Source organism: Pholcus phalangioides, unplaced genomic scaffold, assembly GCF_987345545.1.
Source record: "Pholcus phalangioides strain wild (caught in Gottingen) unplaced genomic scaffold, Ppha-v1.0 ptg000004l_1, whole genome shotgun sequence".
NCBI lineage: Eukaryota > Metazoa > Arthropoda > Arachnida > Araneae > Pholcidae > Pholcus > Pholcus phalangioides.
The window spans coordinates 48,700,454-48,714,699 of NW_028301597.1; the positions used below are offsets into that span (position 1 = coordinate 48,700,454).

The 14,246-nt window shown below is 35.0% G+C and overlaps 1 protein-coding gene across 1 annotated transcript in view; it reads right to left on the reverse strand.

Moving 5' to 3' along the window:
• Window positions 1–820: 820 nt before the first annotated feature.
• LOC149087770 (protein lifeguard 3-like) overlaps window positions 821–14,246 on the reverse strand; it is a 33,035-nt gene continuing 19,609 nt past the window's right edge. The window contains exons 10-12 of the mRNA XM_089231678.1: window positions 10,484–10,573; window positions 7,331–7,378; window positions 821–5,254 (exon numbers count right to left, since the gene is read on the reverse strand). Of these exons, the coding sequence (XP_089087804.1) occupies window positions 5,108–5,254; window positions 7,331–7,378; window positions 10,484–10,573 (285 nt within the window). The 3' untranslated portion in view covers window positions 821–5,107. The remainder of the gene's footprint in view (window positions 5,255–7,330; window positions 7,379–10,483; window positions 10,574–14,246) is intronic.

A 14,246-nucleotide genomic window follows, 5' to 3' on the forward strand; every position in this document is an offset into this window, starting at 1 on the left:
CAAGGATTCCCTCGTTACAAACTACTGCTTTTCACTAAAGGCCCATTTACAAGTATCAAGTACACTTTAAAATGTATGCAGACCTCAAGGTAGGCCCTATGCATATAGCCATATGCCCAGCCTCATATTATCCAATAATCACTGACTGATTATTAATGTTGGGAAGTTTTTTTGAGTACTTAATTACTAAACTACTTGACGCTTGCAAAAGGGCCTTAAATAAATTACTTTTGGCTCGATCAACATGAATAGGAATTTAGTTTTTGAATAACAATTAAATACTGGACGAAAGCGCCCTGGGTTGCAAATTCAAAGATGCAAAAGGAACAATGGTTTTTTCAATATCTTCATGGAATTATCAGGATTCATGGGTGGGGACAACCCCCTCCTTGACAGAAGTTCTAGTTACTGCCGACAGGAAAAAATTTCAGAGATTGTGGGACACCACTGGTCTAATGTGTTTTATAGATTATGACAGGTTAAAAAACCTGAATTTTAAGTTTTTTTTAACTGATCAGCAACGTTTAATCTTAAGGCTATAAAAATTCAAGCCCTAGTTATATTGGTTGGTTCTGTACTTTTGCAAAAGCGATAATAGTACCTGAATGATAACATTATCTGCTATTCTAATAAGTAACTGCAACTGTACCAGGAAATGACAGTTAGTAGTGGATGACTCATGATGTAAATTTCTCACAGAAATTGTTTACCAAATTAAAATTTATGTACGCGCCACACCGACTGGAATATCACAAGCTTCAAAAAAAGATATATGATAATGCAGAGCACTTTGTAGAGAAACACACATTTTAACAATTGATTAATCGTACACAAATTTTTAATAATCAGTCAAAATATACAACATAATACAACGACTTGTAATTTATCCAACACATCACATATATATGGATATAAACAACCAGAGACGAAACTTTCTCAATTTCAACATTTGCTCCCCTTCATTATCCAGTAAACTGGCTGACCATTTTAGACTATTCACAATATGTGCAGTTAGTTACAAACTGTAGATTAAACATATTTTCTCAAACACGGAAATATATTTTCATTCATAAGTGGGTATCTCACACTGTACAAATATTCAGGGAGGAAGAGTAATTCCACAATCGAAACAGAACTGCACGATTAATCACGTTTATGCATCAGATGAAATTTCGTGTTTTGGGTGGATTCTTGGAATATACAAGGTGAATGCTATTGACCGCCCAATAATTATACGTGATTCCTTGTGAAAAACTAATATAGAAAAGTGTTTTACATTACCAAGGATCGGATGAATATTAAGGGAGTTTACATTTTGTGGAATGTTATTTTTCTAACTGTTAGTTATGTGCCAAACACCCAATGGGAGGAAAACAAATTTCTCCCATGCAGCGGGTTGTCGGTAATCAAAAATGAACCGAAATATTTTTCAGAAGCAAAGTTATTTTATTTCATGATCGTTTTTTTTACTCTCCGTGTAGAGTGATGTTAACCTTGTTATTATGTGTTACCTTCACTCCACTATACTGGCAAATTTATCACCAGATGTGTACGGAAAAACTTGTTTGCATAGCTTTCTTGATTATAACATTGCTATCAGCTTAAAAACACCAAGTTATACATTTGATGAATTTGGCAGGATTCGAAAGAGATGTCAATTTTTAATGCATTATAACTCTATAATTATTGGTCGAACTGAAAAACTTTTCCATATTAGTTTTTCACAAGGAATCACATGTGTAATTATTGGGCGGTTGATAGTATCCACCCTGCCTTTTTTCGGGTAATAAACATGCAACTATTTCCCCTTCCTCATTACCAATAAAATTTATACATGCATATGTGTGTACACGAATACATATAAAAAGTGCTATAATTTTTCTAATTTTTTTCAATAAACATATATATAACATCCAAATACCTCACACACACACACAACACGGACAAATATACAAATCTCTTCTGTCGGAGGGAAATTATTTGTAAATGGTAGTTTTTCCCGTAATTAATACATAAACAGCGAGTGACTAAAGTCTTTGAAAAATCTATGACTTTGGCATTTGCAAGACGTAACTGCTATAAATATAGCTGCTACGGTTTCTGAAAAGGAAAGACAAGCTCTTTGAATTTTGAACCAAATAAAATTGCCGAAAACCACATAAGATGTCTCTCAAAATCAACTGCACCTGATTTTTGACCAGAAAAAAAAAAGTCTTCAATTTATGCAAGTTTCTAATAAATACTGGCCATTATTCCTCAGAGAACAATTAATATTAGAAAGTGATAAATTAATCAATGACAGGACCTAAAGACATGACGTTATTAAGATGAGCTAAACTTATCTATAACTTCATTGGAGGTCTCCAGTTTTTGTAAAGAAAATTCAGATAATTGTCAGGATATTTCTGATGGCTTTATAAATGTAAACATTTCACAACGTAACGAGAAATTTCATCTTGGAAGATTTTGTGACTAAAATAGAGTTCTTTTTTCCCTTTATATTATTAATCAGATGGTGTATGATCACCATAGTAAATCATAACTGCATGCAAAGCTTTCTATAAAATGGATATGAATGAACATAGACAAATGAAAAGCATCATCGCAGAAAGCAAAGTATATTTCTTCAAACACAACTCTTAATAGCTTGTAAGGAAAAAAAAGAAACACGTTCATGTTGCTGGTTTTCCCCCACCCATCAACACAAAATACTTATCCACACTAGTATTGCAATGGAATGTGATAATTGCAATGAAATCAGAGACATAGAAAAACATATGACTGACTCATATGCTGTCACTAAATGCAGGTATCAACACAATTGAGGTAACCAATTCCAGGAGTCATTTTACAAATTTTGTTCACAACTTCTTTACGAAAAGACAAATGGACGATTGTTTCCCCTCTGTAGAGCTATGGGCATATTTATTCTGCTTTGCTATATATAAATATTAAAAAATAAATAAAAATACCAGACATTTTTTCATTAAAGAACTGAAAATATAATTTTCACAACCAAAAGCTGTTAAGCACAATTTGGAGCAGTGTGATGGTGAACTTGTCAAGCAAAATTTTCTTTTCTGAATACACTTTTCTGCCCACACATTTGAAATTAATATTGCTGCCATGGCATTTTGGCATTTTAATGTGATCACATCACGACTCTGGGTTTCTGATAATAAGTGATTGATAATGTCTTAAAAAATCCCAGTTGTAAGTACAATGACCATACATCCTGTTTGGTCAAACAGGTTGTATAGAAACAGGACAACTGTCTCCTCCACCCAAATAGGTTTTAAAACATTAAATCATGACTTTTTCCCCCCAAATTGTTCTGGAACAGTATTCCCCGCCCCCTTTTAAGCTGAAATCCTTGTTTTTTATTCAGAAATTGTGAGCAGTATAAATATGGAGCTGCCTAAAGCTGTTAAGCATGTACATTCTATAGATTCCCTCATGAGAGAGAATACCTTCTGGCCGAGCAACTGCGAATGTGATCAGTTGAAAGAAGCTGACCATGAACTGAAGAGAGGGATTTTTTTAACCTTACTCATGCCTTCACTATAGGAAAAAATTTTCAAAAGAAACGTTATATGGATCATAGGGACTAATTACAGCCCAATTGAGACAGTTTGAACTGCGTATATGGAAATTTTTGTTAACAGAGGGAGCCTTCTGACATCAGAGTCTTGCAGATTGATAATGATAACTTATAGAGAAAAAATTAGTATGTGGTTCAACCTTTGTTTTTTTTTTTTATTGCTTATTTTGAAACTAAGTCCTGGTAACTATTAAAAAAAATCACCCCCCCCCCATGTCCTGTAATTTGCAATAACAAATGGGATAACAATTCCTAACATTATCAACATTAGCGATTGCAGTGGATGTCGATAAGTTTTTGGGTGCAAAATGTTTTTAGGACGAGTTTCATAAGTTTTTTTTCTTCACTGTTGCTGTTAGTCTTAAAAAAAAGAATTGACATCCCGATGCAATTTTGTCACCCGCTGATTTTCTTTCCTTGGATGCAGATTTCTGACAGAGACAAGCGTCTCTCTTTTTTCATCGATGCCTGATCTACGGTCGCTCAACAAAGAATTGTTGGTTTGACAGATGCGTCCCAATAGACGCAGTCTGATGATTCTAATAAGTGGCATTTACTGTACTAAGAAAAGTGTTGCACTGCATTTATGTAAGAAAAATTTCAAATTATTCTTTTGTTTGATGGAATTGAAATTTCTTGCGCGAACCCCACAAATTTTCCCTCGTGGACCATATTTGGGCGATTTTCCCCTTTAAATTTCCTACAAGTTACCATCACCTATTTGCAGTAATAACTCAGAAAAACAAAAAGAGGAGGGGAAAATAAAGCAAATCACAGCATGTCTTTGATCATGGGGGAAGGGAATTCCAAACTCTAACTATGGGTGTGTTCTGAAATTTGACACCATTTATTGAGCATAGTCTGGATGCATGCTCTAATTCTCTTGCAAAAATGAACCCACTGTACGATAGCATGTACTAAAAACATTTGACCACATTATTATCACGTAAAAAAGGAAGATGAAAGAGTAACAGAATCTTAACAAACGACATACTTATGAAGGAATATAACAGAATTCAATACTGCAAAAAGATACCCTTATAGTAGTCAACAATGTGCTTTAGAAGAAAAAAAAGTCGAGATTTTCTCAACATATACAGGAACTCAATATACACGCACATATATATCTTATTTACATAAACTCCAAAATAATTTCAAATAAATACCTTCGCATTAAAAGAAATATAAAAGATTAGGAGTAGTAATTAAAGAAAGCGAAAAAGAATTCTAAATAACACTATACCTTAATTATCATATATATATGACACATTTTATCTTTACTGTAACTTAATTTTATATATTATGGATACGATAATGTTTATATATTCCACCTTAATATAAAAAATATATATGTCATTTGCAACAAAAGCTCTAAATAACTATTGCATGCATCAATTTTCATATCGGAACTTAATAGAATTAAATTTAATGTTGATCTAAAAGAAATCACTGACAGGTAAACGTTCAGGAGAGGGGGGAAAAAATTCAAAAGGAAGTAAAAAAACTTTATTTTTTGCCACCCATTGCCATCAACAGAAACATGAATATGTAGACAACATCCAAGTAGAGACAGATGGCAGCAAATATGTGTTCTTCTGCGCTCATCTCATGTTTCTTTCCACCCATTATCAGCTGGGTATCATACGCCAAAAACTAAAGAAAATGAAATGGTGATCATGTTAAAAATATGATAATAGCCCGGGGGTGGGGGGGAGGGGTAATTGAATAACAATTATATCCATAAATTATTTGCAATATGAAATTAAAATATAAAAAAAATTTCAATCATTTTTGAAGCGAAAGACTTGCCGTGTACAAAATCTCGCCAATTATCACGTTGACATAAAAAAGCATGTCACAGAAATCAAATTCTAAAGGAGAAGCAAGAAAACGTTTCTGAGCCAGCTATAAACTTATCGCTAATGACATCTTTGGAGAAAGCTGCAGAAACCAACCAATTTCTTTCTAGCAATTTACTGGCTTTACTATCTTGTAACTTTACTCTTACTATCTTGTCCGCCAAAAAATAATAATTCTTAATTTTTGTGACTTACATACTTTGCCATGTCAATGTAACGATTGATTTCAAAGAGCTCAGATATCAGAAGAATTAATAACAGAAGCAGATTTATGGATTGCTGCCTGCAAGCCATTCAAATTTTGTAGACCATGACCTGCTCTAATTGGATATTCTTGGCCATCAATTACTAAAATTTATCATCCCTCTGAACTTGCCACCTACGGATATAGCACGCTTAGTGCCCCCCCCCCTCCTCGTAAATACACCTCTAGTCCAGACATAGGTGTTTATTAGAATGCTTATTTTGAGTCCCAGTGGCAATTCCCCCCCCCCTTTTATTATGTCACAGATAACAATGGGCAATTACATTAAAAAAAAGTCAATTTTTGAAGAAACGGCTAATTTTACCCCTCTTCTCCCATTTGATTATAATTTTTTTATGACTCATACTTCAAATCTGCCACATCCTGAATTGATTGCTGGATTGTAGCTCGCTTACCACCCCCCCCCCCAATACGCCTCTGTGTCACTCTCTTTGGTGTGCTATTCACGTACTTTCATTCTATCTTCTTCATTAGTTAGGTCACTCCCATGCTTCAACATTATATCACACTTTTGGTGGCTCTCTGACCTGGTTGCTTTCCATGCTTGAGACTCTAGAGACTAGGTTGCTCACATACTAGTACTCTCTCAGAAGTGCCAACTTTTGGAATCCCCCCCACACGCGGTACTCATAGACTCGATCAAAAAAAAAATGCACAAAACAGTTTTAGAATTTTTTTTTTTTTTATTATTAATTAAGAAAAAGTTCCATTCTTCCCCCCCCCAAGGCAGGTTCTGCACTGCCCCCCCCCCCCCCCCCGTGCAGAATATAATTCCATGTCAGTCTTTCCATGCAGAATAGAGAAATCACATCTATAATCTACATACTGTTCATAAAACATAAGTTGTATAAGAATATTTAAACATTATGTTTCTTGAAAACCATTCAAGGGAAGATGTGTTGACCATTGTGATGAATGACGAGTTTAAATTTTGGAAATGTTCCGTTTTGACACAAAATTAATGGAAATGTTACCTTTTTATTAAAATTAGAGCTTGTTAAGCCTGAAAAATTGGAAATCTCTACGACAGAACTTGGTTTCAGAAAGGTTACGGTAAAGATACCCTTACTACTCTTGCAAGTAATATAAGAAACATGATCTTTTCACGGTGGAACTTCCCATAACAGACAGTCCCATTAGCAGACAAAATTTTGCATCCCACGCCGGACAAAAAACACATCATGGATGTCCATTATTGAGAGGTTCTTCAATTCTACTGTAAGATATGACTTTGAAAGCACTTTTGAAAAATGTGCCATTTTTAAAAAAAAATCCCTCAATGCCAGTAGGACAACTGCTTCCCTATGTTCCCTTTGAAAAATACCGAAGTGAATGGACAAGTGGATGTTTCCTTTTGGTAGAAACTTCACATTGTAATTTCTACCAAAAATATTTCCATTTGAATAAACCCTGTCGCATAATCCGACCGAGCTCATCCCAAAGATTCAGAAACCGTTTAAAAAGTTATAATATAATTATAATAAGAAATTAAAAAGTGCATTTCGAGAAAAGTGGAAATGTTCTTTTTTGAAAATAAGCTCAATCTGTCACATATTGTAAACCCCACACTAAAACACAAGAAAGAATCAAAGAAATTATACAAACCAGCACAAATATCATAGCGCCGCAGCCTGCATACACAGTATTCACAATCTGCAAATGACAAATCAAACTTGAGATCAACAGATTTAATATCAAAAGACTTGCCATGATTACTGCAGACACAATTCAAATATCAGTTTGACATATCTAAAAAGAAAACTGGACAGGGAGAAAAGCATAAATTGAAAGTTCATATGGCACAATAAATTAGGTTTTCCGAGATAAAAACATTTGCATGTGTTATGTAACATAAAAAATTATGTAATTTCCTGCATATAAATCCATAGATTCAGGTGTGTCGCAAATGTTTAAAATCTGATGGGTGCTCATCTTGAATTTCATACAAATACCAAAGGCAAAATGCTAACCAGGCAATAGAATGCTATATAGGCATTCTATTCTATTGGGTACTCAAACTGTGCCATAAATTACTGGGATCACTCGAGCACCCACGGCTCCAACTCCACAGCACAGATTATAGGACGAAAACATCTGAATTCTACAGGGTGAAATATAAACTACTGAATATTATTTGCAGATTTTTTTTCCTGTGAGATTGGAATGAAATTAAATAATTTAAAAAAAATAACTACTCCGAGATGGTGTACAAAAGAACTGACAATTTGTTAATAGAAAACGGCGTGAACAAAATCCCCTTTTTTTCCAAAATACGTTAAGCGCCACTGTTTAACATTTTTCAGCCCACAGCCACCCCCACCCCCCGGACCATATTTTCTTCTTGTGACCCGTCTTATCTAGCTCTCCAACCCTCAAGCAACGAGGGTGACTTTATAAATCAGTAAATATCTATAAAGTCACCATAATATGAAGAGTCAAATTAAATTGAAAAAATTGGCCTGTCCTGTAAGATAGGGACGATCCAACAAACATACAATAAATCACGAATCACCTCTTAACATCACCCTGGGCTACAGCTCAGCAAGAGTCTTTTTTTGAGGGGGGTATATGCAGAACATCTCAACATCAGAAGTTCCTGGTGTTCTTGGGAGCCCATATATAAAGTAAAAGTTAATTTATTTGTCGCTTATGAAAACATCATAGTACATTACCAGATCTCGTCAATTAGGCCTCTTATAGGCATGAGGCCCCCTAGATCATTCCCGGATGGATATGCATCGAGATAGACCAGGTTCTATGGGACTCTCCACTGAATGCTGAAAGTAATCATTTTTTTCCACCATATTTCCCTTGAGCACTTCATTTCTTCAAAGCTAAATTTTTTTTTCTCAGCTCTCTACGTGACCCCCAAACTACCTTTTTTTGTGGCTTTCCCCCCTTTCACTTAATTTTTACACATTGTCCCCCAGGATCACAATATTATCACAGGTTAAAAACAATGACATTAACGAGGCATTTTGCCCTGTTAAAAGCCACTTGTTTTAGCATTGACAAGCCCAGACATTTTGTAAAGTTGATTTCTCAATGAAACACTTTTCCCCCCATGTACCAACTTCAGGAGTCTGTAAAGACCTTCTTTGCCGGGTCCTGTTTTTGTGAAAATTTTCTTTATTTTTGTGAAAAGGATCATTAATTTTAAGAAAAATCAGTGATTTAGTGGGAAGTGAAATAATCTAGTTAATTTATTACAAAAGAAATTAAATGCCAAATTTATGGTTTCATTAATTTGTATTTTGTGAAGGGTCACTTTCCAGATCCAGAATTTCCTGAAGGGTCTGGAAAACGGATCCAAATTTTGGCTGGACAGACCCCCCCCCCCTACTTTGCACCTGCTGAAATTCTAAAGGAAGTATTATTATAACCTCCTGTAAATGTGTTTTTAAATCATATTTTACAGAAGATTTAGTGATTTCTGCTAAGCTGTTTAAAGATTTGAGCAGGTTAAGACTTCATTGCTAGCAAATGAGATTTGTATATGTTGATTTGGCTCTATGACATTCTTTATTAAAATAGCTAATTACACACTGCTACAAACTTACAATACAGGCAATAAATTACAATATTCAAATACATGAGCGCTGTAGTATCATAACCAATTAGCATAACTTTGAATCCAAAATCTCATTATATACATGCCTGAATGTTAGAACAGTGTCTCTACCACATACCCATAGGAAAATTTGGTGACTATTGCTTGTCTGACCACATGAGCTCTGCTAGATTCTTTTGTTATAATGGGCGATACCCAACAATGCATTATCGGTGTCAAAACGAAAAAGTCCCCCAATGGTAAAAAATATCAGAATAAGGAAGTATTTAGCAATAAAATTTTGGACACTTGCCGCCACATCCTAGAAAAAAAAAAAATTTACACCCACATTTCTGGGCACATTGAGTTGCAAATGGAATTTGAAACCATCGCACATATGTAAATGTTCTTTGATAGTTACATGTGTGTGCTCACGAGGTGCTCTCATTTATGTTGCAAATCAGAAGTGAGAAATTGATGATGGATGAATATTTGCGATTAATGTTTCCCCCATTGCCCCCCTCCCCTATTCTGTAAGGATGATTCCTGCTGGATTCTTGTTAGTTTTAGCAATTTGGCTATTCAGAAAAAAATTTCAACAAAATGAAAGAAAAAGTTGGGGAAAATCGATAAGATGATGTTTGGTGATTTAGCACATTATTTGGAGACATTAGCGGTTTTACACTCCTTACAGTATTTGGTAGCATCATTAGTAGTTTAACACTTGTTATTTGGTGACATTAGCAAATTAAAACTCATTATTTAGAAGGGCTAGCAAATCAACACTTGTTATTTGGCAGAATAGCTTTTACTCACAAAATGAAACATTTTGTTTTCATTTGGCACAATGATGGTAAGCAATAAAAATCCTGATTGTTTCTGCTGTTCACTTTTTTCTGAAACTGACTTGCGTTTACATTTAAAGGTTGGAAAACTATCTCTAACAAACCACTGATGTGTGATTGCAGGAATCTATTTGCAGAAGCCCGATAAAAGACTAATTTTCTGGAATAAAATCAAAAGTGGGAACTTGTTGACAAAATTTGAAAATTTATTCGTAAAAAAATCTGTCACCATCTTTTAGCATGTGATTTTTTTTCTTGACACTTCCACGACCCTTTTCTCATTTGGTGATTTTTCCACAATGGTGTGGACACTCTGTTAAATATAATTACCAACTACTAAAGAAACAATTTTGCTTTACTCACCTGGTGACGAGTGAATATGGCAATAATTCCAAAGAAGAAAAGCACAAGAACAAGCACGAACAAAAGGCCTCCACAAGTTGTGAAATCAAACTGGAATTAGAATAGTATAAACGTGAAGAAAAATAAAAATAAGTTTAATGTATATATCCCCAAAACATATGTACAATGTGGATCCCGCTTATAACGTTCCCACTTAGAATGTTTTCTCCCTTGGCATGATTTATATGTTCATGGAGTCTCAACTTTACTACTCAAGATTTTCTGTTTAAAGTGTTTAACCTATTACATTTTCTTTGAAAAATGTTATAAGTGGATCTACTGTATATTCATAAGTTGGTAATAAAACCCTTGAAAAACAATAAATACGTAATATTTCCCCTTTACTGGTTCATTTCCATTTTATCTTGTAGATCATAAAATCAATGGACATTATCATAAGACAATCATCATCATACCTTACGTATTTATTGTTTTTCAAGGGTTTTAGCTGTTCAACATTAAATAATATTGTTGCCTGTTTGACACTGATATACAACAAAAGCAATTTTTTATGTCTTTTTGGCAAGGGTCGGTTATCAGAGGTTCTCCAACTGACAATTAAGAAACCATCCGAACCTTGTGTGGGATTACTTTGAAAGTTGAAAAAAAGTTGCTATACTCAAGTCAAAAATGTGGATAGTAATGCCAAGCTACCATCAAAGCGCTTTAAATTGTGCTGAATCAAAGAAAAAGTGTCCATGGCACGGTTTAAGCTTACGTCACATTTTTCGCAAAATGCAAAAGAAAATCGTAGAATGTAAAAAAAGTAGTAGCCACTTTCGCAAAAATGCGTACAGGAGATAGGCAACGAGTAGACATCCAACCATCAATCATTACATTAGGGGTCATTCAAGTATTACGTCAGCATCGGCGGGGGGGGGGAAGGTTTGAAGGTTGCTTACGTCATCAACCACCCTTTCTGAAGATATGAAATATTCTAAGCTGCTAACTAAATTTTCCTGACAAGGGGTGGAGGGGGTCAGTGTTTTGCTGACTTTTGCTGACAAGGGGGGAGGGGTCAAAAATGGCTAAAAATCGTGAAAGGAATTTTTTATCCAGCTTAAATCCTGGTCCATGGTCGTTGCAGTAACTGACAGGTACCATTTATTTTAAGCAATGCACATCCTTAAAAGCACAACATGCTAAAAACTACAAAATGTATCACAACACAATCAGTGCTGCTGCAGAAAAATCTAGGGAATTCTAAGAAAAGAACTCTTCTATGTAGAAAACACATTATGGTTACACACACATAACAGTGGGAAATTTACCACAGAACATTCTCAGTCAACTGAGTGCTCGAAAAACAAAAAATTCTGCTTTGGGATAAACATCATATTAAGATTTCTGATTTCGTCAAAAAAACTTAAAGTGCAGGTTTGTTCAAAAAAATAAGACAAACATATTTATTTATACAATATTGTTTACCTTGCTAGGCATATACAAATAAAAGAGAATGCGGTTGAATGTGACAGACATCGTTTGCTATTGTACGAAAAAAAACTAGTAATCGTGGGAGAGTCGGCAATAGAGCTGTTGAGTTTGTTCCAGTCACCAATGGTACGAGGAAAGAAGCTGTATTCAAAGCAGCCAGTAGAAGCAAAAATAAGTTGTATTTTATGGAGATGGTAGAGTCCATTGGAGATGTAGGATGGTTTGGCTACGATACCCAGAAGCATCAAAGTCAAGATCAGAGAAAAGTAGAGATTAAAGAGAAAAATTAGAGAGAGAAAATTAATCAAGAGTAGAGATTAAATTCATTTTTAAGTTCGGGACATGGAAACAAAAGGTGACGTCATGGATTTATATTGGATTGATTCGAGAAGGCAATGCAGGGGTCACAGTTTTCAGTTGCATAGGAAAAAGTATGAGAGAGATAAGTTTGATAACAGAGTAGTCAGATATTCCGAGTAGTGTGTTTAAGGTTGCGGCAGAGAAAGAAAAATTTGTTGACACGTGTCTAGAAGACGGAATCAACATGTTTGTTTCAACGTAGGTCAGCTGAGATTATAAAGCGAGGTATTAAATTTGAGATACTTTGGAAATAAGTTGTCTCCAATTACTGGGAGGATTGAAAAAGCGGCAGACTGTTATAAAGGAATGAACTATTATACATTATACTGGCAACATTAAAGAAGTGACAAACCATTGTAAAGGCATATGCATGTCTGAAACGCATTGCTAGGGAACCATGGTAACCAAAGTAAACATTCTAAAAGTCATTGTTGAGGCTCAGAAGCCACTGTTGCAAGACAGATTTTGCCCATTTTGGGAATTTGTCCAGCTCTGACGAACTTTTAAAGTAGCCTATCGTTCAAGTCGGGTCCTGTTTGGTACATATGCAAAATTTTGTGACAATTCGTCTAAAATTGTAGATTTGTATAGAGAACATACACACAGAAAACCATTTTTATGTATATAGATACATAACTAAACTTAACTATACTAACTAAACATACTTTTGAATCAAATCTTGTTAATTTATTATAATTTGCAAGAGACCAAAAATTTGTTTCATTATTTCTCATCAGTTTTAATTCCTTCCAGAAAGTTCCGAAAAACTGGTACCAAAAACTAACTTTTTCACTGAGAGATAGACTGCTTTTTTCTCAGCCCAAGATATCAAGGAAATATATATTTTCTGGATATTATGCTGAGGTGAACTCGGAAAGAAAAGCCATCTTGTCTCCGGGACCAAAAATTTATCCCAGCCGAGACAAGATGACTTTTTTTTTGAGTTTACCTCAGCATAATATCCAAAAAATATGTTTCCTTGATATCTTGGGCAGAGAAAAGGTTGTCTATTCTCTCTAAACCATCCCAACTGGGCCATTTCCTGAAGTTAAGAGAGGCTACTAATGGCTCTAATTCAGTGCCTCATGCCACAGTGCTAGAAATAAGGAAGACAGGGTCGTGTCTCCAGTGGTGTAGATCAGTGGTTCTCAACCTTTGAAAGCCCATGGCCCAGTTGATTTCATTTTTATGAGTGTAAGGCTCGGTTATACGCATGACTAATGTGAAATAAATGGGTAAAATAAAACAGTGAATCACTCACGGCTCGGTTTGACAAATGTCAGGGCCCGGTACCAGGCAGCGGCCCGGCAGCTAAAAAACACTGGTGTAGATGGTAGCATGCTTGCCCAGTATGCAAGAGGGACTGAGTTCGTACCGGCTGAGACAAGATGACTTTTCTTTCCAAGTTCAGCATAATATCCAGAAAATATTTGTTTTTCACTGAGAGTAACAAACTTCTTATAACACGTCTACACAATATTGAAACATGCATAATAAATGGCAGGGTACATTATATTGTCCTTCTCATGCTAGAAGCATGATTGTGCAATGTTTTAAAAAAAAACCACAGGGAATCACATTTGAGTGTTTACTCTACCCATGCTAATCTATAGAGGTTATTTTCCTAAGATGTTTTGTAACGCGTGTTTCAATACGGATACACATTCATGTTTCAGACAAAACCTAGACAGCATAATAAGGTATCTAAACAGCTAATAAAAAAAGTGAAAATTTGTACATTCATGCTTCTGGCATGAAGGGGAACAATGTGTAGTCTATACAAAATAAGTTTCATTGACAAGAAAACTACACAACTGGTGGAAGCACACTAAGCTTCTACTCGTTCAAAGCACCCAAACTACCATCTTCTCATGTATTTCAAACTCCAGAGCAGAATACTTTTTGCTGTGATTCGGATTACACACCTACA